General features: G+C 37.7%; 1 protein-coding gene across 1 annotated transcript in view; it reads left to right on the forward strand.

Annotated features, from left to right (window-relative positions):
• Positions 1-23,660, forward strand: part of DYNC2LI1 (dynein cytoplasmic 2 light intermediate chain 1) — a 31,777-nt gene extending 8,117 nt beyond the window's left edge. The window contains exons 4-12 of the mRNA XM_017862739.1: positions 1,404-1,492; positions 6,373-6,559; positions 7,810-7,878; positions 8,650-8,727; positions 13,751-13,827; positions 14,493-14,563; positions 17,501-17,598; positions 18,006-18,098; positions 23,355-23,660. Coding sequence (XP_017718228.1) covers positions 1,404-1,492; positions 6,373-6,559; positions 7,810-7,878; positions 8,650-8,727; positions 13,751-13,827; positions 14,493-14,563; positions 17,501-17,598; positions 18,006-18,098; positions 23,355-23,417 — 825 coding nt within the window. The 3' untranslated portion in view covers positions 23,418-23,660. The remainder of the gene's footprint in view (positions 1-1,403; positions 1,493-6,372; positions 6,560-7,809; positions 7,879-8,649; positions 8,728-13,750; positions 13,828-14,492; positions 14,564-17,500; positions 17,599-18,005; positions 18,099-23,354) is intronic.
• The last annotated feature ends 245 nt before the right edge of the window (positions 23,661-23,905 follow it).

A 23,905-nucleotide genomic window follows, 5' to 3' on the forward strand; every position in this document is an offset into this window, starting at 1 on the left:
TACCGCTGATTTGGTAAGGGTGTTCTGCATCCACTGATAGACCTTGAACAATTTACTGTTGTTCTTTTGGTTTGCACTAGGATGCAAAAGAAAAATCCCTGCGCTTTCTGTCTGTCTTTGTGGCGGCCCAGATTGAATTGGGGAATACATCTATAGCCTAGAAATGTAGGCTATGTTAATGGTAAGGTAATTTTTGCAATGTAACGTTTGAAAAATATTAATGTAGTTTTTGTTTTTACAGTAACAAATTTGGCAGCTACTTTGGATCTATCACCTGTCATCGTAACTGGCTTCTGCTTGTCATCCACACAACACCAGGACTTAAGACAAATGGGACTGATGTCATCTTGAGCTCTTCATTTATTTTGACCGTGATTTATTTGGAGTGGAGGCATTGTTTTTAAGAAAAACATGTCATGTAGGTTGTCTAAAAATAAAATGCATTTAAACTCAAATATTTGAGAGAATGCCTTTTAGTTTAATGCATGGTTAAATTCATCCTGTAGTGTTCCTGGAGGAGCTAGAGCCTGGTTGTAGGCTACTACTCATCAATTAACTTCTACAGTGGAGACTACTACTGGGACTGGAATATAAAAAAGAATCAAAGGTTTTGATTGTGAGTTGCAATAAAGGGAAAGACCATGCTCATAGCAGTGCCAACATCTGAAGTGTGGAGCCTTACCCATTTCATCACCTTCAACGGAAGTAGTTAACTGGAAGAGATTACCAAGAAAATAAAAAGAGACTCATTCAGTGGAAGCAAAAAAGAAAAAAAAGAGAGAGAAGCAATTGTTTGATCTCTTGTTCCCCCACCTACCATGTATTATTGTCAGTGGTAGCCTGTCAGATTCCTCCACAGGAATCAGGAACAAATCATCTGCTTATACTTTTGTTCAAGTAGTCTCGATCTGCAGCCAGGACTGCCATTTGTTCGTCCCTTTTCTTTATGCCTTACGTGTGTCTAATTCATTCTGCGAGCTTCTGTCTTCCTAAACAGGAATGTTTTCCTATTCACCTGTTTTATTTCTATCTAGAATTATAAATGTTTTCCAAAAGATAATACCAAATTTGCTCAACGGGTTAATTTTTATCTAAAATCTGCATAAGTGTATGCCACATATTTTATTTACAGGATCGACGCACCGTTTATGTCTCCTGTTACAGTATTACTAGAATTAGGGCATTTGTTTACACATATAGAGAATTCTGAATATTTCATCATTTTTCTTTAAAATAGGTGCTTTGGTGCATTTTGAGGGATGGGATACAGGAAAAAATTTTGACTGCCAAGAAAGGGTTGATTAAGGACTACAGTATTTTATATGTATAATTATTACTGTCAAGTGCTAATGACATGTAAGAAGTACCTAAAATTCAAAAAATCAAAAATTTTTGTTTTTCAGCCAAAAGATATCGCTCACTTTTGGGAACTGGGTGGAGGAACCTCTTTATTGGATTTAATCAACGTACCCATCACAAGTGACACCTTACGGTAAGTGAGCCAGCTCCAGGAAAAGCTGTAAGTACACAGGAGTGTCCCTAGGAGAAGTATGAGTTGACTTTTCTCAGTCAGAATTTTGGAGCACAGTTTTATGTTGCTGAAGGCTTATGCCCACTTCTTTTCTAAATGCCTAAATTGTAATGCTTTCAAAGAAGTTTTAAAAGAACCAAGATTTTGGCCTGTGCTGAACTGAGATAGCTGACATTCCCCCTAGTAACATATTTTGCAAGCTGAAAACAGACAGACAAAAAAAATACATCAAATTACATTTGGACAATGAATTCATTTTGTAAAAATAAATTTGAAAAGCTTAATTCTTTCCATTATCCATCTCAGTATGAGTTAATTGGGCTCTGAGTTTTTTTCTTCAGCTGAGTATTATAAGCTACCTTTGAATTTAATGCTAATTTACATCCTTGAAGCTTCATTTAAAGGAAGACTATATGTCGGAGAAGAGAGAAAGTCTCTCCGTTTGCTGACCTTAGAGAAATAGAACTTAGGGGAAACCTCAAAACGCTTGAGTGATGTTTTCCTGACAATGACTCCCACATGTTGGCCAAATATGTGGAAAATTGTGACATTTCTTAACAATGTTCCTGGGAACTGGTCTTAGCTAAGAAAACATTTTTTTTTTAATCTGAAATATTTTGTTCTTAGAGTTTAACATAAACCATTGCTGCTGCCTGGATCAAATACAAAGGGCTTGACAATTAGTTGTTACATGTTGGTCATTAAGCTCCTTGGAGGATGGAATTATTTCTTGTTAATGGGACCGTAGTTTTACTAGAACTGGCTGGATACAGTTGGCTTTATTTTGTCTTTTTTTTTTCTTTTAATGAAATATGATTTACTTTCTTTCACTTATTAAAAAAGTAATATATGCTCATATAGAAAACTTGTAAAAATACTGAAAGACACAAAGAAAGTAAAAGGAACCAGAATCACATTAAAAAATAACCACTTTAACATGTTGAGGTATTTCTTTCAGCCTTTTCAATGTCTGTAAATAGACTTTGTACAGGTTTGGGATATTTTATATACATATTTAGATCTTGCTTTTCCACTTTTAAACACTTTTCCCTATGATATTATTTTTCAGAAACATGGAATTTTACAGTTAGATAGTTTTTCATTCGTCTCTCTTTAATGGAGACAAATAAGTGAAGCTGCCTGGGAATAGTGCCTAGTGGTGTGGTTGAGAAGAGATGTTGAGGGGCCGGGTGCAGTGACTCAGGCCTGTAATCTCAGCACTTTGAGAGGCCAGAGCTAGAGGATCACTTGAGGTCTGGAGTTCAAGACCAGCCTGGGCAACATAGTGAGACCCCATCTCTACAAAAAAATTAAAAAATAAAATTAGCCAGGCATCATAGCATGCCTCTGTAGTCCCAGCTACACAGGCGGCTGAGGCAGGAGGATTGCATGAGCCAGGGAGTTTGAGACTGCACTAAGCTATGATCATACCACTGTACTCCAGCCTGAATGACAGAATGAGACATTGTCTCTTTAAAAAAGAGAGAGCGAGAGAGAGAGAGAGAGAGAGAGAGAGAGAGAGAGAGAGAGAGAGATAAAATAAGGGTAGGAGGAGCTTCCAGTTAGTGTGGCCAGAGGCTGAAAGGGTGAAAATACAGGAGCTGGCTCTTCCCTGGGTTAGGAGTTGGTTCCTATTCAGCTGATTTGTTATATTACCTCTCTCCCCTTCTCAAAGCCCAAAAGGTTTTGCCCTGCTGGGGTTGTGGGAATTCTAGGTTCTGCAGGAAGCCAGATCATCCCGAGGGTTAATACCTCATTTGTGAGGTCTTGATCTTCCCTTCCCTGGAGCCCCAGGACAGCTGGGACCTGCTTTAGGAAAGAGGAAGGGTCAGGGTTATGATCAACAGAGGGAAAGGGAGCCATAAGCTTGGGTCTAAAGTAGGTTGCTGAGTGGTTAAATAATTCATGGAAAACATTTCATTCTTCAGGTGGTTGCTAATCTCAAAGTGTTTTTGACTGGAATTCGTTTGACACATAATTTCCTTGTGTTGGATGAAGTCCCACAACTTGAGAAAACAATATTACCAAATACTGTTAGATACTGTTTATCTCTGAAATAACCACTTATAGAATTATAAATGCATTGAACATTTCCACAGACTTCAGACAATTGGTAATAGAACATTTCCTGTAGTCTGAATCTCTGTTTTAAGAGTTTATTTTAAAAAATTTGGTGTTATCATTTGCTATGAAATAGGTAAAAGTAACAAAAGTATTTCCAATATACTGTAAACAAAATTTTAATCTTAGNAAATTTGGTGTTATCATTTGCTATGAAATAGGTAAAAAGTAACAAAAGTATTTCCAATATACTGTAAACAAAAATTTTAATCTTAGAAAAATTTGAGTAATTTATTTTTCTTTTGCTTAAAATAATTTTTCACTTGAAAAAAATAATAAATTTTACATTATATCCATTTCATCACAATGAAAAAATGTTAAATCATAGTTGAAACATAACCATACCAAAACCCTAAAAATAAAATTAGTACAATTAAAAATGTATATATTATTTTTACAGTTAAGCAAAACTGTTTATGAGCTTATTAAAATGACATAAATATAATTGCCTAGACCATGTAATAACACAATAATTTTAGAAAATTTGATAATTAGTGTATAAAAGACCACTTTCTGAATTTAGACCAACAGAATTGTTACTGTTTTGCTTGAATTATACAAAATAGCCTGTTCACTTGAACTAAACAAAATAATTAAATAACATTATAATTTTGTGCTATGTCTTCTAGCAGAATGTTTGCTGTGTTGATCAAAGATATATTGGTTTTATTGGATATAATCCTAAACCATCAAGGATTATGGTTCTACATACTTATTGTAACCATTTTTTAAAATACTCCTAGATTTATGTATGTTTAGTTTTTATTGTGGTAAAATACACATAGCATAAAATTTTAGTCATTTTTAACTGTGCAGTTCAGTAACATTAAGTATATTCTCATCACCATCTATCTCCAGAACTTTTTAATCTTCTGGAACTGAAACTCTTTACCTATTAAACAATAACTCCTTATTTTTCCCTCCCCAGCTCCTGGCAACCCTCATCCCTACTGCCTGTCTCTATGAATTTGACCACTCCAGTACCTCATATAAATGAAATCATTCATTATTTGTCCTTTTGTTATTTATTTATATCATTTAGCGTAATGTCTTCAGGGCTCTTCCTTGTTGTAGCATGTGTCAGGATTTCCCTCACTTCTGAGGCTAAATAATGTTCCATTGTGTAAACAAATAACCACAGGTTAGTTATCCATTAATCCATGCAGGAACATTTGGGTTGTTTCCATCTTTTGACTGTGAGTAATGCTGATATGAACACTGGTGTACACTATCTGTTTAAATCTCTTCCTTCAGTTCTTTTGGGTATAGACTCAGAAGTGGAATTGCTGAATCATCTGGTAATTCTATGGTGAATTTTTTGAGGAATCACTATACTATTTTCCACAGCGTCTGCACCATTTTACATTCCCATAAGCAATGTACAGGGGTTCTAATTTCTCTATATCCTCACTAATACTTGTTATTTTCTCATTTAAAAAAATGTTTTAGGCCAGGAGCAGTGGTTGACACCTGTAATCCCAGCACTTTGGGAGGCTCAGGTGGGTGGATCACCTGAGGTCAGGAGTTCGAGACTAGCCTGGGCAACATATTGAAGCCCCGTCTCTACTAAAAATATAAAAATTAGCCGGACGTGGTGGTGCACGCCTGTAACCCCAGCTACTCGAGAGGCAGAGGCAGGAGAATCACTTGAACCCAGGAGGCAGAGGTTGCAGTGAGCTGAAATTATACCAGTGTACTCCAGCCTGGACGATAGAGACTCCTCCACCAAAAAAAAAAAATGTTTTGACAGTAGCTAGCCTAATGGATAGGAAGTTGGACATCTTTTCATGTGTTAATTGGCCATCTGTATATCTTCTTTGGAGAAATGTCTATTTGAGTCTTTTGCCTTCTTTTTTTTTTTTTAATGTAGTTGAGATGGGGTCTCGCTATGTTGCCCAGGCTGGTCTTGAACTCCTGGCCTCAAGCAATCCTCCTGCCTTAGCTTTCCAAAGCTCTAGAATTACAGACATGAGCCACCATCCCTGGCCTCTTTGCCCGTTTTTGAACGGGAATGTTTGTTTTCGTTGCTGAGTTTAGGTTTATGTTTGATGTGCATGAACAGAATACAAGTGCATATGGTGATGGTGGTGGTGTATCTGGTGGTCAGGAGTGTGCTTTCAGAGAGACAGAATGGTATTGCAGAAAAACATGTAACTTTGGATCTAAATACCAGTTCTACAATTTACTAATTATGTAAATCTGCGCCTTAGACTTCTTCTAATCTATAAAATGGACATTATAACATCTTCTGGAGAGGGTTATTGTGGAGATTAGCTAGGTAGTTCCCTAGCAAGGTCCACCCATAAATCTATTTTCTTCTCCTTTACCTGATTATTGTGTTATTGTTTTTGCTTCTTTTATTATTTTTGCTTCCCTTTTTTGGGGCACATAGTAAAACTGGATGTAAACATGGCATTGTCGGCCCAAATGCTTGTAGCTTCTCTATTTGAACTAAACTACTTTTAGTTCAAACAGAAACTTAGTTCCACTATTGTAACACTTAAATATCACTAGAGGGAAGTATTGGAATAAATAAGGCTATGACTTTGGTTTTTGGTTTTTTGTTTTGTTTTGTGTTTGAGGGGCTTAGAATAATGTTATGGGGGGTTTTTTTCCCCTTAAGGTATATTTTAGTTATTCTTTGATAAATTTCAGTACATTAGGGTTTCAAAATGGTAATTATTTTGAGTCTTTTTTGAAAAATGTTTTTATTTCTTTAGGACGTTTTCTCTTGTTCTTGTTCTGGATCTTTCAAAACCTAATGATCTTTGGCCCACCATGGAAAATCTCTTGCAAGCCACAAAAAGCCATGTAGACAAAGTGATAATGAAACTGGGAAAGATAAATCCTAAAGCAGTTTCTGAAATGAGACAGAAGATCTGGAATAATATGCAGAAGGATCATCCTGTGAGTTGCTGTTTGGGATTATTACTGGACTCCTTAGTCCCGTATATAGTTAATGATAACATCACAAACAACTTCTTTAGATTTTTATGCATGACTTGAAATTCATTTGATGTAGATGAACCTGCTCACTGGAAAATTACAGCAATTTATTAAAACCTCAGTAAGAGCAAACAAGAAAGAAGATTCCTTGTATCTTCTTGTTAGACATCTTCTGTGATTGTTATGACATATTACACCAATCAGAGAAATAGATTTTTAAAGTAGTGGTTTGATATTGATTTTATAATCTCTGTAAAATGAAGATAAAAGCCAGATTGTACAAAAGTCACCTGACAAAGACTAGATGAAGCTACCACTTTAAGCAAGAGGTAGAGTTTTAATAGCCTTCACTATCACTCTGTATTTTACATTCGTTTCTGTCACTTATTCAGGATCTTTTTATCATCTGACAGCTGATTAAATTATAAAGTTGCTCTGATAGTAACACAGGTTCCTCAAATACAATCATAAATATCAGCATCTGGAAAACTAAGAGCAGCATTTTATATTATCCAGAGTTTATAAGAAAGTGTAGCCAGGTGCAGTGGCTCATGCTTGCAATCCCAGCACTTTGGGAGGCCGAGGCTGGCAGATCACGACGTCAAGAGATCAAGGCCATCCTGGCTAACACATGGTGAAACCCCATCTCTACTAAAAATACTAAAATTAGCCGGGTGTGGTGGTGTGTGCCTATAGTCCCAGCTACTCAGGAGGCTGAGGCATGAGAATCGCTTGAACCTGGGAAGTGGAGGTTGCAGTGAGCCAAGATCGCGCCACTGCACTCCAGCCTGACAACAGAGGGAGATTCCTCCTCAAAAAAAAAAAAAAAAAAAAAAAGGAAGAAGAAAGTGTTTTACTTAGGAAATAATGAAACAAAACAAATCTATGCTGGATAAATGCTATTCCAACAAACAGTTAACATAAAATAGAAGAAAAAACCAGGAAGGTAGTATGTTATATAAGGAAATAAAAGGGTAGAAAAAGGAAAATAATAAATATAGTAATTTAAGGAATTGCCATTTCTAGTTTTACACTTAAGAAATATAGCTTAGGCAGTGAAAGTTAAATATTGGAACAAATTCTATGTCAAGCAAATTAAGTAAACATCTATGAAGAGATTGAAAATGGAATGTTTTTGGAAGTAAATAGAAATTGCTAAGCACCTAGCATTAAAGAACTATAATAAATCAATGAAATATGTTTATTAACAGGATCGTGAATTAATTGACCCATTTCCAGTACCTCTGGTCATAATTGGAAGTAAATATGATATTTTTCAGGTAAGCTCTTCCACTTCTACCTGAGTTTGTTGTACATACATGGCTGTGCTTTTTATGAGGGAGGTACAAAATAATGTCAACATAAGAAAAATAATTATTGAAAGAATAGATTAGTAAGTCATACATCTTAAAGATTTTGGAAAAGAAGACATAGTTGGGACAGAAAAACATAGGTAAAGAAAATGAATGCAGTGATTAGAATGGGGATAAGGCAGATTTAGAAAACGAATCCTGCCGGGCACAGTGGTTTATGCCAGTAGTCTCAGCACTTTGGGAGGCTGAAGGGGGAGGCTCACTTGAGCCCAGGAATTTGGGGTTACAGTGAGCTGTAATCACACCACTGTACTCCAGCCTGGGTTACACAGTGAGACACTGTCTCTTAAAAAATATATATATATAGGTCTTCAACCCAGTCACTGGGGAATAGGACTTACTTCCCAACTTTTAAATTGAAGAAAGTAGAAAATTAGTTCCTTCTTATCTTTGCTTGTCAGAGAATCGCTAGGGTATTCCACACTATGAAATGTGTGCTTATATCTAAATTCTGTTGAGCTAAGTATTTAAACAAAGAAAGATCTGATAGCTGAAGCTCTAAGAAGGCTGCAGCTATTGTTCAACTCTCTATGAAACAAATATCAAGGTAATGGAATACTATTCCTGAAGGTGAGTTTAAAAAAATAAGAAATAATCTATTTCTACATTTAATAATTTGAATCTTCCTGCTATAGATATTTGGTTATCTTGACTTTTTAAAATAACGTATTTCTACAGGATTTTGAGTCTGAGAAGAGAAAAGTAATATGCAAGACACTTCGATTTGTTGCACATTATTATGGAGCATCATTAATGGTTTGTACATTTCTTGTCCTTTGGGCTTGAATGGACAGTACCAAATTTGGGGAAATTAGCAACTTGATGCACAACTACGAGGAATAAATGCTTTTGCTAATGCACATGGTCCCATTGCTTTCCCACTGCTGAAGACCTCTCCTTACAGAGCGTTTGATAATGCATCTGTTGAACATGTGCTACTAGTTGGTCTCCCCCTTCTTTGGAACAAAAGTTCTAAATTGTTTATATCCATAAATCCCAACCAAGTTTAAAGAGACAAGTTGATTATCTATTTATTCTTTTTTGGTATCCCCTTAAGAATTAGAATGTGTATTCCCTTAAAAGAAAAACAAAAAATAACTCTAACAGTGTGTGTATTGGGGATGAAGGCTCTTTTAAAAAGTGCTGTTTGTTGTAAAAGTTAAAAACATGAAATCTGAAGGCATGCTCCCTGGGTTCGAATCTCAAGGTGACCATTTATTAGACGTGTGATCTTAGGCAAGTCACTTAATTTCACTTAAGCCTCATTGTCCTCCAGGGTAAAATGGAGAAAAATAATATCTTCTTCATAGGGTTGTTGTGAGGATTCAAAGAGGGAGTACATGTGAAATGCTTAGCACAGGGCCTAGAACAGAATATTACTCAATAAATGTTGGTTTTTATAATCACTGTTATTATCTCCCATAGCAGGACTAACCTTCACTAAATGGCCTTTAATGCTATAAAATAAAACAACTTTTTTTTTTTTTTTGAGACAGTCTCACTCCGTCACCCAGGCTGGAATGCAATAGTGTGGTCTTGGCTCACTGCAACCTCTGCCTCCTGGGTTCAAGCGATTCTCCTGCCTCAGCCTCCTGAGTAGCTGGGACTACAGGAGCGTGCCACCACGCCCGGCTAATTTTTGTACAGTTAGTAGAGACGGGGTTTCACTATGTTGGCCAGGCTGGTCTTGAACTCGTGACCTCGTGATCTGCCCTCCTCAGCCTCCCAAAGTGCTGAGATTACAAGCGTGAGCCACTGTGCCTGGCCAAAACATTTTTATTTAAAAAATTTCCAGCTGGGTGCAGTGGCTCAGGCCTGTAATCCCAACACTTTGGAAGGCTGAGGCGAGAGGATCATTTGAGCTTAGGAGTTTGAGACCAGCCTGGGCAACATGGCAAGAACCTGTCTCTACAAAAAATTTTAAAAATTAGCTAGCCATGGTGGCATACACCGGTTGTCTCAGCTACTTGGGAGGCTGAGGTGGGAGGATCATGTGAGCTCAGGAGGTCAAAGCTGCAGTGAACCATAATCACACCACTGCACTCCAGACTGGGCTTGTCTCAAAAAAAAAAAAATTTCCTTTACATTTGAATAATTATGTAATGGTCTCTTTTTTCCTCCAAATTAAAGCACTCAGAGGAACCTAGAGACAACATGGTCTAGCCCCTTGCCTTCATGGCTAGAATATTTTGACTGAAAGTAATATTTACAAAGTATGTATTCTCAGTTTTTATACCTTTCAAAACATTATACATACCTTTCATTACGTATTTTCTTAAAAATGATCACCTTTTATGTTTGAATTGTATTTGCTTACGCATTCGGTTGACACAGTACTTTGGGAAATGTTCTTCTTTACTATTTTGAGAGGATATAGGGAATTTAAAGTGAATGACTCATTGAGGGTACAGAGGTAAAGATCTTGCAGTTACTTATTTTTGCCACTAGAGAGGGTCACACATTTACTTCTGGTTATCAAGTTAACTGAGGGAAATCCCTGTATTTCTTTAGGAACAGATTACATTTGATGGAGGGCCCAGTCTGGTCTCACAGGTACAAATTTAGATGAAGTCAGGTCAATGCAGGCCACAGCAAGCCTGGGATTCACTGTGACCCAGGAGATGGAACCAGATCAGGGACCAGGGAATGACTTTGAGAAGGGCTTCATCTCAGCTTTCAGTAAGCCCAAAGGAACAGGGTTTGGGTTAGTGGAGTACTTCTGGACAACCAAAGGAACCATAAGGCCTTTCCGGAAGAATGTAGCCAAAGTGATCAAAGCCCCATCTTTCAGTTTCACATCTCCTCTTACCCTCTGCCCCATTTAAGGAAGAAAGTTGGGTACTGCTTTGCAAAATTCCATGATATTTAGCAGGGTTTTTTTTTTCCAACACTGTAGTTGATCCTATACAGTGCAGTTGAGAATATTGATTCAACATTATGAACAATCTAATTAAGTTAATAAAAACAAAACACAGGCCAGGCGTGGTAGCTCTTGCCTCTAATCTCAACACTTAGAGGGTGAGGTGGGAAGACCACTTGAGGCCAGGAGTTTAAGACCAGCCTGGGCAACAAAATGAGACCTTGTCTTGACCAAAAAAAAAAAAAAAAAAAAAAAAAATTTAATTAGCCGGTCATTAGCATCATAGTGCATGCCTGTGGTCCTAGCTACTCAGGAGGCTGAGGCAGGAGGATTGCCTGAGCCTGACAGTTCAAGGCTGCAGTGAGTTATCATCACACTGCTGCACTCCAGCCTGGGCAACAGAGCAAGACCCCATCTCTTAAAAAACCAATATGCTCCTCACCCCCCAAAGAGAACAGGAGAAGACTGATAAGTTAACCAGATTCAGAGGAGAGCCTTCAGGATGGCAGGGACTTAAAATTATTATATATGAGGACCAGTAGAATATCACCTAAAATGTGATAACTCTCTTACATAGTTGAAGGAATGTTCCATAGAAAAGTGACTAAATTCATTCTTTGCTATTCTAAAGTCCAAAAAAAGGAATCAACAGAGTTTACTCAAAATATGAAAACACTTTCTAATACTACCACTATCTGAAAACAGAATGAATTATTTGGGGAGATGAGTTCCCAGGTATTGAGTTTGTTTAAGCAGAAGGCCTACAGGTCTTTATGAAGGGTGTTTCAGAAGTGATTCATGCAGCAGATGGAGGAGTTGGGTTAGAAAACTTCTAATGTTCTCCCAGCCCTATGTTCTGTGAAATATGTTTGTGATTAGGTTTTTCCTTTCTCATAAAGAAAATAAAATTAAACAGAGCAGTTATATTTCTAAAATTCAGTTAAAGTTTTCTATATGTATTTTTAAACATGGTCTCAGTAGAAGGATTACAATTATTTCAATGCTTTCTTTTAAATAAATGTATCAGATCTTATATATACACATGAATGTTCTCATTTGAATACTTTCTCTGAGAGCATTAAGAACTTTCTGTTCTTAATCCAGAACGAGGCTTATCTTGTGGAATTGCCATTGGAACCATAATGCTGATATCTTTGCTTCATAATTAGATTTCAGTTCAGTTCAAAATTGTTCTTCTCACTTCCATACCTCTTAGTCATTTTGACTTGGCTGTGAATGACTTTTGGTATCTACAGAAATCCAATCTAGTTTTTAAAGATTTGTAGAGTAACCATATGTCCTGGTATTCATCTGATGTCACAGCTTAATTATTAATAGTACCCAACCCTTTTCATTCTCTGAAATGTTCTGGTTATGGTTTCCCTAGTTATATGCCAGCATTGAAAATATTCAGCCGGGTGTGGTGGCTCAAGCCTGTAATCCCAGCACTTTGGGAGGGCGAGGCGGGCGGATCACTGACGGTCAGGGAGATCGAGACCATCCTGGCTACCATGGTGAAACCCAGTCTCTACTAAAAAATACAAAAACTAGCCGGGCTGACGGTCGGGCGCCTGTCAGTCCCAGCTACTCGGAGGCAGGCAGTGAGAATGCGTCAACCCGGAGGCGAGCTTCGCAGGAGTGGATCTGGCCACTCACTCCAGCCGGGCGACAGGTGAGACTCCGTCTCTAAAAAAAAAAAAAAAGAAGAAAAGAAAATATCGCAGTAGCTTAGGCACTAAAAGCAATTTAAAAAGAAGTTTACCGGGCGGGGCGCGGTGTGGCTCAAGCCTGTATTCCCGCACTTTGGGAGGCGGAGACGGGCGGATACGAGGTTCAGGAGATCGAGAACCATCCTGGCTAACACGGTTGAACCCGCGTCTCTACTATAAACAAAAAATACAAAAAACTAGCCGGGGCGACCGGTGGCGGGTGCTGTTAGTCCCACACTCGGGGCTAGGAGGAGAATGGGCGAGACCGGAGAGCGGCGGAGCTGCAGTGAGCTGAGATCGACCCTGCACTCCAGCCGCGGCGACAAAGCGAGACTCGGGGTCTCAAAAAAAAAAAAAAAAGAAGTTTAAAAATTACTTTTAGTGAGTATGCAGCATCGTGTAGACCAGTCTGCGTCCCACAGGTGAACTGTTTGGAAGGCATGGCAATACACCCTTGGATGTGAAAGTACTTTTGAGGTGTACCTCTTAATTTTCTAACCAACCCAACGCTGCATTTTGGAAAATTTTATTTTAGACGTAATGAGTAATGTTACCACACATACCAGCCCATAAACATGCATTCATATATACATTTTAAAGAAATTATTTGACAGTGATTATGACTCCATTTGTATGGTAGCGAAATGATTGTACATAAACACAGTCCTTTCCACTCATGTACTCATTAAGTTGAAGACAAGTTAAAGTTACCAAGTTTCTTTTTTTTTTTTTTTTTTTTTTGAGACGGAGTCTCGCTCTGTCACCCAGGCTGGAGTGCAGTGGCCGGATCGTCAGTCACTGCAAGCTCCGCCTCCCGTGCGTTTCTGCCATTTCCTGCCTCAGACCTCCCGAGTAGGCTGGATACAGGCGCCCACCATCCTCGCCCGGCTAGTTTTTTTTTTTTTTTCTTTGTATGTTTTAGTAGAGACGGGGTTTCCCGTGTTAGCCAGGATGGTCTCGATCACGCTGACCTCGTGTCCGCGCCGCTGCTCCCAAAGTGCTGGGATTACAGCTTGGGCCATCGCGGCCGGGTCCTACCAAGATGTTCTTTATTCAGGTTTTTGTTTTGTCTACTCAAACAAAAGTATTTTTTGGGCAACTAAATAGTGATTCTCTTTGCAATCTGTATTTGTTCAAAGCAATATTTATTTTACCTGTTTCTGTGATTGGAAAATAGAGCATATAATTTGTTCTCCTGATTTGTTTAAAGTTTACCAGTAAATCAGAAGCTCTGTTACTAAAAATACGTGGAGTTATCAACCAGTTGGCATTTGGCATTGACAAAAGGTACTGCTAAGATATTTTTTACATCATTTATTGAGTGATTGATTTAGCCAATGTTGTCTCATCTGATTATTGTTCTACTCAGTCTGTTGTGTCTTGACCAGGAAAGTGACCTCGATGGCTAGTCTTAAAGGGATAATTTATTTTTAAAATTATTTTTATTATTATTTATTTCGTCATGACTCAACATAAAGGGGATAATTTCATATTATTTCCTGCTTATATTCTTTAAATATTTCTCAAATTTTGCAACCAAAATGTTACATAACATTTAGTTTGAGGCTGGAATAAAATAATGATAATATTATACTTGCTCCCTGATTTATTTTTCCTCCTTTCCCACACTTCAGTAGCTTCCCTCTATTATTACTTCCTTTTATTGATTTGAATGGAATGGAAAATTTTGGTGTGTATCTTCTTAGCCTTGCTACTTCTCTTGGTTTCGATTTAAGGTAATAGGGTCCGTCACTTTTTTCCTATAAAATGTTTATTTATGCTATACTTTCATTTTTGAAATCACTTAAATTGATAGTCATTCATTTGGGGCAATGCTCTCAGTAGTGGCTAAATGTAAAACTAGTCCATAATATTGCTCTCATGTTTATGGGACAGCGTGGCAGCAAATTTAACGGCTAAACTAATTTAGAATCTTTTTTTTCTCCACGTAGCAAATCAATATGTGTGGATCAGAATAAACCACTGTTTATCACAGCAGGATTGGATTCTTTCAGTCAAATAGGTTAGTGACCTTATTAAGGTTGTTCAATCTTTTTTTAATTGCTTATTGATTTTATCCTACTCCATGTTCACTTTGTCTCCAACATACTCCTGTTTCTGGTTTCATTATCATTGCTGTTATTTCCTGTGTGTTTGTTTATATGCCCAGTATTAATGTAACATGCATCACACTGACATGTTTGTGATGGAAGGGATGTCACCACATAAGAGACTGATTTCTCATTTCTGATCTCTATTCCACTGAAAAACAAATTGCGTGTATTTTCTTTCCCCCCACTGATTTCCAGGTACTTTTAAATTTTAGCTCCTTGGATTTAAGGAAGCTAGGAGCATAGAGTAGTGAGGAAATTCAAAGCTACGTATTATGGGCAATTGGCAAGTATATGAGAGATTGAAAATAAGTCAAAAGAACACGTTTGTAACAATTAGGTATGATTTGATTTTTTTGTTATGAAATAGCATGCCTCATCTGATGGAATGTATTTCATAAACTCATAGACTCTACAGGCTTCTGAATCAAAAGGAAGTTTAAGAGTTTATATCTCAAGCCCCTTACCTTCCCACAGAAACTGTTTTCATTGTGAAGCTCTTTGAACCTCACACTTCTTTATTCTCTGCAGGTGGCATAGTTTGCTTTTAATACTCTAATGGGCAGTAGGGGTTTTTTTTGGTTTTGTTTTGTTTGTATTCCCCATCCTCTATTAGTCTTACAAGCTAAAGGTGACTTGACTTCAAATATAGAAATCTTTGTAATGAGATTACAGATTAATTGGAATGAAAGGAATGGAGGTGATTTTGCTTAATGAATGGTCATGGAGTCTGATGTTTATGATTATCATTAGTGCCAACTTAATTCCAGTAGCAGTGAGACTCTATTGTACTGATAGATAATGCTGATGGAATTCTTTTGCCTCTATGAATAGTTGGAGGCCAGAAGAGAGTTCATAATTACTGAATTTTGAAATCATGGAGCTTAGATCTCGTCAGAATTAAAAACTTTTGCTCTGTGAAAGCCCATGTGAAGAAGATGAATAGACATGCCACGGTCTGGGAGAAAAGAATTTCAAACCACATACATGACAGAGGACTAGTGTTTAGAATATATGAACTCAACAGAAAAATAAACAATCCATTTAGAACGTGGGCAAAAGACATAAGCAGACATTTCATTTCAGAGAGGACATAAAAATAGCAAAGCAGCACATGAAAAGGTGTTTAATATTGTTAGTCGTTAGGGAAATGCAAATTGAAACCACAATGAAATATCACTATACACTTAACAGAATACCTTAAAAAAAAAACAGTGACACCACCAAATACTGGCAAGGATGCAGAGAAACCAGATCTCTCATACATTGCTGGTGGGAGTGTAAAATGGTACAGCCACTCTAGAAAACAGTTTAACAGTTTCTTATGAAACTAAACTTGCAACTACCATATGAACTAAAAATTTTGTGCTGTTGGGCATTTATCCAGGATAAATGAAAACTTAAATTTCACACAAAAAATCTCTAGGCAATGTTCACAGCAGCTTTATGTGTAGTAGTCAAAACCTAGAAACAGCCCAGAAGTTGTTCAGCAGGTGAATGACTAAACAAACCGTGGTACATCTGTACCAGAGAAAACTGCTCAGCCACACAAAGGAACAAATGACTGATACACACAGCCTGGGTGAATCTCCAGGGAATCATGCTGAGTGAAAAGCAGCCAATTATAAAAGATTACATACAGTGTGATTCTATTTATGAAAAATTTTGAAATGAAAAACATTTTAGAAATGGAGGCAGATTAGTGGTGGTCAGAGGGTAGGGATAGGACTGTGGATGGGGAGATGAGAGGAGGGCTCAGGAAGGAGGAGGTTATGTCTATAAAAGGGCAACACAGGATCCTTGTGCTAGTGGAATTAAGTTGGCATCTTGACTGTGGTAGCAGATACATGAACCTATGCAGGTGATAAAATTGTATAGAACTTAATATACACACAGACACACAAAGGAATACAAGTAAAACTTGGCAAAGCTGAATAACATCAGTGGAGCATATCAATGCTTTTCCCACCAAAGTGGTAAGGATGTCCTGGAAGATCACCAGCAAAACAGTTTTGGTGAACAATAGATGTTGGAAATAGAAAGAATGGGAAATATCCAATTACAAATTGTAAATGGCAGCAAAGTTTTAAATTTTTCAAATTAAATTATACAAGTAATACATAAAGATATCTCCTTGTAAAAAGGTAAAAGAGTATATACAAGGAACAAATCTGTGTTCTTTCCAATTTCCTGTGCCTTTACACACGTGTATATAGTGTAGAAAAAACTATTTGCTTTAAACATAATTATATGTTCAGTCTATATCACTTTTGGAATTTCCCTTTTTTATTAAATATACCTTATTATTCAATACCTTTTTATTCAATATACCAATATACCTTAGTAGTTTTCCATGTTAATGCTGCATATGGATCTATTTCTTATTTTAACTGTTGGATAGTGTTACAGAGCATGGGTATGCATAGTAATTAATGCGCTGTTCACCACTGATGAATATTTTGGTTGTAGGTCAATTTATTCAGTGATAACAAATGATGCTGCAGTGTGAAATCCTTAATACAGTACCAGTTTGCAGGTGTTTCTAGGGCAAACACTACCAAGAACTGGAATTACTGGTTAATAGGATGTAGATACAGGTACAGATACAGGGTGTGGAGAATGAGAGTTACAGTTTACCAATTACTCTTTGGCTCCTCTTCTTTCAGTATTAGAATCTGTCCCAATGACCTTGCTGTGCTGGGTAGGGTAAATTTTAATGGTGTCTATATTAAGGAGAGGGAAAATGAGTGATCTGAGATGTATACCTTTGTTAGTGTCATTTCTTTTATTGGCAGAATTTGTAATATTTTAATCAATGCAGTCATTTGAAGTAAAACTTGCTATTTTAGGATCTCCTCCTATTCCTGAAAATGACATTGGAAAGCTTCATGCCCACTCACCAATGGAGTTGTGGAAAAAAGTGTATGAAAAGCTCTTTCCACCAAAGGTACATATTTCTAATTTTTTAAAAGCAAGATTTTTAGCACCATCTAACAGTTATAGGAAAAGTGCCAAAGGGCCTATTATGATAACTTTGTTTTATCTCTTCTGCTCAAAATCAATTAAACATTGCTAAAATGTAAATAGGCACTGTGGTGATTTAAAAAAAAAAAGTCAGACATGGTTCCTGCTCCACTTTCAAAGATAGTTATCTGGTTGTTAGAGAAGGGAGAGACAACTGAAAGGGGACCTGGTGGAATTGGAAGCAGGCCTCAGTGGTGATGAAAAAAGCTTGAAAGATCATAGAGAGCCTTTGTGGTAGGCTGAGGAATGGGAGCTTGGTTTATTAGGCAGATGGTAACCATTGAATTTTGGGTTATGGGTATGAAGTGATTTGGAGATTTGTAATTTCAGAGTATTAACACACTGAAAAATATCAAGGACCCTGCAAGAGATCCTCAGTATGCTGAAAGTGAAGTTGATGAGATGAGAATTCAGAAGGATCAGGTATTATCTTAAACATTTACTTAATTTCATCTGAAAGTTTTTCTTGTTGTTGTTGTTGTTGTTTTGAGATGGAGTCTCACTCTGTTGCCCAGCGTGGAGTGCAGTGGCGCAATCTCGGCTCACTGCAAGCTCCACCTGCCAGGTTCATGCCATTCTCCTGCCTCAGTCTCCCCGGTAGCTGGGACTACAGGCACCCACCAGCATGCCTGGCTAATTTTTTTTTTTTTTTTTTTTTTGTATTTTAGTAGAGATGGGGTTTCACCATGTTAGCCAGGATGGTCTCAATCTCTTGACCTTGTGATCCGCCCACCTTGGCCTCCCAAAGTGCTGGGGTTATAAGCGTGAGCCACCACGCCTGGCCTTATCTGAAGTTTTATCACAAAACCTGGAGTGCCTTGGGAATTCCTTACATTTTTCTCAATGTATTTACTTAGTGTTTCTTTTTTACTGTTAAAATTATTTAAGTAGTACATCTATTTAAATAACACACTAATAGTATACTGTAGAAAAAAATAAAATTTGATATGAATAAAGAAAAATGTTTAAATCACCTGTCATGCCACCACCCAGACATGACTTGATGTTCACATGAACCTTTTTGATTTTCTAGTTTACATCACATTAAAGATGAGTAGTGATTCTTACCTTTCTGCTGGAGAGATGTTTTCTTAATACTCTTTGGTTTGTGGAATTACATAAAAAGTTTTGTTTTTGATTAGGAAATTCAGACATACCTGTACTTTCCTTGTACCACAAAACGTATCTTGCCCAGTTAAGGACTGAAAGCACAGTCTGAAAGCACACAGACATACCTGACAGAACCCAGGATCTCTCAGGAAAATGCTTAAAAGTGAACACTACCATCCCGTGTATCACTAGACAGCCCCATTTGAACACACAAATCTGATGTAAGAATGTAAGAGTTGGTAAACTCACCATGACCCAAATACTTAGAGTTTTCTTTTCTTTTTTTTTTTTTTTGAGACGAGTCTCACACTGTCACCCAGGCTGAAGTGCAGTGGCGTGACTTCAGCTCACTGCAACCTCTGCCTCCCGGGTTCAAGCAATTCTCTGCTTCAGCCTCCTGAGTGGCTGGGATTACAGGCACCCGCCACCATGCCCAGCTAATTTTTTTGTTTTTTTTTAGTAGAGACGGGGTTTCACCATCTTGTCCAGGCTGGTCTTGAACTCCTGACCTCGTGATCCACCCACCTTGGCCTCCCAAAGTGCTGGGATTATAGGCATGAGCCATCGCGCCCAGCCAAGATTTTTCTATAAACAAACAAGCAAACTTAAGTTTTAGTTTGATTTGATAAAATGAGACATTGTACAGAATCTGTCCTTATATGAGTAAACTTATGTATGGTAAGCACTAGATTGAAAGCCCTGGCAACTTCTCAGGCGGCAGCCACATTTTTTTGAGGGTAACCTGAAAACAGCTATCAGCTGGGAGCAGGAGCCAGGCAGGGCATTCTTCTCAGCATTCACCTGCAGGGGGCCCTTGGAGAAGTAAGCAAAACATTTTATGTAAACGGTCCAGAAGACTTTTGAAAAATATGCCATGAATATTTAGAGGTTTTGTAGCTGTAGCAAAGTGAGAGGCATGTTGTAGAAACAGTAAAATGACCTCATGTAACCCTTATTATGTTTCCAGTTTAGATGTAAGGATTAGTTGGAAGTCATCCCTGATTAATATTTATCTAGGGGTCAATGATTAACTGTTGTTGTTGATAAGAATATCTGTTTATATTGCATAATGATCACTTTGATTAAGTTCATATACATCAGTATTATTAAAGGATTAGGGTATTTGTGAGCATCATGAATTTTCACATTCAAATCTGTCTTCTCTAAATGACTTAAAACTGTAAGAATTCTGTGTGGAAAAGGAAGGCAGCCCCACAGTACCCGTATCACCCTTCATTCATCTCTTGTGTCTCACTGCCAGCAGATCACCAATTCCTAACATCTCTTGGTTCAAGATGTTTTTTAACCTACCTGAAAAGTTATGCTATCCTAAGTTTGCCTCTAAACCACTTTTATTCGTGTGGTTCTAGATGAATTGCATTGATTCCAGATTGCACACATAGGACCTTAGCATAATTTTATGCTTTAGCTTTAAAGATACCCTAATGATTATCAGTGTTGTTGCTGTTATTTCATTGGTAATCTGAATCTAAATTTTGACATTCTACTATACAGCATTTTTAATTTGAATATTATTTCATACTCTTTCACGCATAGTTGTGAGACCTTAAGTTGTTTCCAGTTGTGTGCTGTGAGGTCAGTCCTCAAGGATCTGAGGATTGGTAGGAAGACCCCTTTCATCTTTCCTGCAGACTTAGGGTCTTCCGTGATTAGCCCTCTTTAATTAAAGTTCTGTCTTTGCCAGACTTCACATGGGCAGCAGAAAATACTTTAGTCGTATTTTCTACTTTTTAAAAGCCCTCTAGCTTTAAAGCAGTCCCGATTTTAAGGGAATGTCAATGTGGAAAGCACTTGCTGAGCCCTTCTACCTCTTTTGTGTTTTTTTCTTTTTCTTTGATACTGCATCTTGCTCTGGCATCCAGGCTGGAGTGCAATCGTGAGATCATGGCTCACTGCAGCCTTGAACTCCAGGGCTCAAGCGATCCTCCCATCTCAGCCTCTCAAGTAGCTGGGACTACAGGCACACATCACCATGTCAGGGTAATTTTTTCCTTTTTTGTTGCCCAGGTTGGTCTTGAACTCCTCTCCTAAAGCCGTCCTCCTGAGTTGGCCTCCCAAAGTGCTGGGATCACAGGCGTGAGCCACTATACCCAGCTTCTTTTCTATATTTTTGTTAAGGCAAAAAAAAAAAAAAAAAAAGTTACAGTTAACATTTATTTTTAAGGTCTTCTTGGCCAACCACAGATATCTTTTGAAAATTTTCTTACTTGCTATCCCTTTAAAACATCAATGTATTATTTTTAGGACATATCATTGTCATATTGAAGATCTAGTGGACTTGGTGGGTTCTGTCTCACATTGGTTATTCCTTTTTCTCCCTCTGGCGTGGCCTGTGTGATAGCCCTAGTTTTCTCACAGTCTGCTGTCTGCAAAAGGGAGATACTACTAGCAAAGAATCTCAAAACAATGTTTTCACCTTTGTCCTTGGTAAAATAATTTAACTTCCAGTTCATTAGACAAAGTTTGCAGGTAACAATTTGTTATTCTTTATGAGTTAATTTTAACCCACAGTGGTAGTACTGTGTGAACTATAATAACTTATTAGACGGGAAAAATAAAACAACTGTAAAGAGTACTATTGAATATTACCTGAAAATTCTTCCGAGATCCAGTGAGGAAGTTAAAAAAACAAAAACAGAAAATTCTTCCAAATCTGTATACCATTTGAAACATTTACTTCAATTAGTACCTTAGAGTTATGGATTGAAGAGGGACAATCTGGCCGGGCGTGGTGCTCAAGCCTATATCCCAGCACTTTGGAGGCCGAGACGTGGCGGATCACGGGGTCAGGAATCGAGCATCCTCGCTAACCGGTGAAACCCTGTCTCTACTAAAAAAATACAAAACATAGCGGGCGGGGCGGGCGCCTGTAGTCCCAGCTACTCGGAGGTTGAGTCAGGAGAATGGCGTAACCGGAGGCGGAGCTTGCAGTGAGCTGAGATCCGGCCACTGGACTCCAGCCGGGCAAGAGCGGAGCCTCATCTCAAAAAAAAAAAAAAAAAAAAAAGGGACAATCTGCAATTTTTCTGAAAATTAGAATGGATTTTCTTTTCATAGCAACTGTGAACTTCAGTTATGTTAGCCAAAGGGCAGTCATTGCCTTATCTTGCAGAGTAACCACATTTTGTTTATTTAAAGTGGTGATAACCTTTGTACAGTTATTTAGACATTGAACAACATGTAGGAGGCCAAGAGGCATCCCCTTAGATGGCCCCTTTTACATGTCAGTTGCCTTGTGCAGGATAGCCACCTCCACTAAAATTTATTTATGAATTGTAAAGGTAACATATACTCATTGTGAAAAAATTCAAAAGATATAGATAGATGTATATAAAATAGAAAATGGAAGTATCTTGCCTTCTCCCTAGCTGTGTGCTTTTTTCATGTGGCACATACTGTTTTTTCATGTGGCCACTTTTATTTTTGCTGGCTGCCTTGGAAGCCACCTGTGAATGAACGCTAATTATTTAATCAGTCCTTACTGGAGGACGTCAAAGTTGTTTCCAGCTGTGCTCGGATAGAGCAATGAGTTTCCTTCTCTTTACATCCTTGTGCATTGCTCTATTGTTATGTGTGATAGATTTCTAAAAGTAAAATCACTGGGACAAAGGATACACACACAAACATACACACACACACACACACACACACACACTTTTTTGTGGAATTACATAAAGAGTTTTGTTTTTGATTAGGACATTCAGACATACCTGTACTTTCCTTGTACCAGAAAACGTATCTCACCCAGTTAAGGACTGAAAGCACACAGACATACCTGACAGAACCCAGGATCTCTCAGGAAAATGCTTAAAAGTGGACACCACCATCCCATGTATCCCTAGATAGCCCCATCTGAACACACAAGTCTCACTCTGTCACCCAGGCTGGAGTGCAGTGGCGCAATCACAGTTTACTGCAGCTTTGACCTCCCAGGTTCAAGCAATCCTCCCACCTCAGACTTCCAAGTAGCTGGGACCACCGTGCATACCACTATGCCTGGATAATTAGTTTTCTCAGTTTTTATAGAGACACGGTCTCCCTATGTTGCCTAGGCTGGTCTGAAATTCCTGGGCTCAAGCAATTCTCCTGCCCCAGCCTCCCAAAGTGCTGGGATTATAGGCATGAGCCACCGCACCCAGCCTGGGTATATGTTTTTAAAATATTTTCTAATTTCAACCAAGTTTTGATAAGAACTAACAGCAAACAATTAAAATAAGAGCACTTTTGAATACTTGAAGGATGACAAATGTCTAGTTCATTAGTTGAAAGACGATTCATATGTATTATGTAGTTTATGTACATAATTTTGTCTGAAAGTTTAATAAATTCATCTCTGAGTGCTGCTTAGCAGCACAGAAACTCTGAAGACTGTATTTCTAGAAAATAAGTCCTAAGCATAATTATTTACAAAATAATTGTCACGAAATCTTTACAATGATAATGCTACTAAGGATACATTGTTATATCTAAAAAATGAGGAAGCAGTTTTAACGTACCTCCCTGAATTCTTAAGTTGATTTTCTTAAAGTAATACATATTTTGTTTTAGGAACTGGAACGGTACAAAAGAAGTTCTTCCAAGTCTTGGAAACAAATCGAGCTTGATTCTTGAACCTAATTCAATTGTTGTATATTTATTTCTTCTTTTCCAAGTACAAATAAGATTATATTATGAATTAACTATTGTGGCAATATGTGAAGAAAGTTAAACTGTATAATTTGTGAAAGGACAAGCTGGATTTCTTGGACTAGTGCTCTCCTTGTATATCTTGAAGCTTTTTAAAAGGAAAAAATATTGTAGAACCGTGTGTAATTTTTTTTTTAAATAAAAGAATCTTCTACTACCTACCTCTAACATGTTTAAGTGGTATATACTCAATTCAGCATGTATAAGTTTCTGCTTATATGTTTTTAGGAATATAAAAGTAAGAGTGCAGCACCCATTGCACCCCTCTGTGAGACTGACACATTTATTTTAAATACCACTTTTTGAAGAACAGGCACATTTAATGAGATATCCTATCAAGAAGCAGGACAAAACATCACGTGTTGGGGATAACCAGGATTATTTCCAAGGTGGGATAGCATTTAAGAAGCCGT

Source organism: Rhinopithecus bieti, unplaced genomic scaffold, assembly GCF_001698545.2.
Source record: "Rhinopithecus bieti isolate Rb0 unplaced genomic scaffold, ASM169854v2 scaffold_61117, whole genome shotgun sequence".
In the NCBI taxonomy this organism is placed as follows: Eukaryota; Metazoa; Chordata; class Mammalia; order Primates; family Cercopithecidae; genus Rhinopithecus; species Rhinopithecus bieti.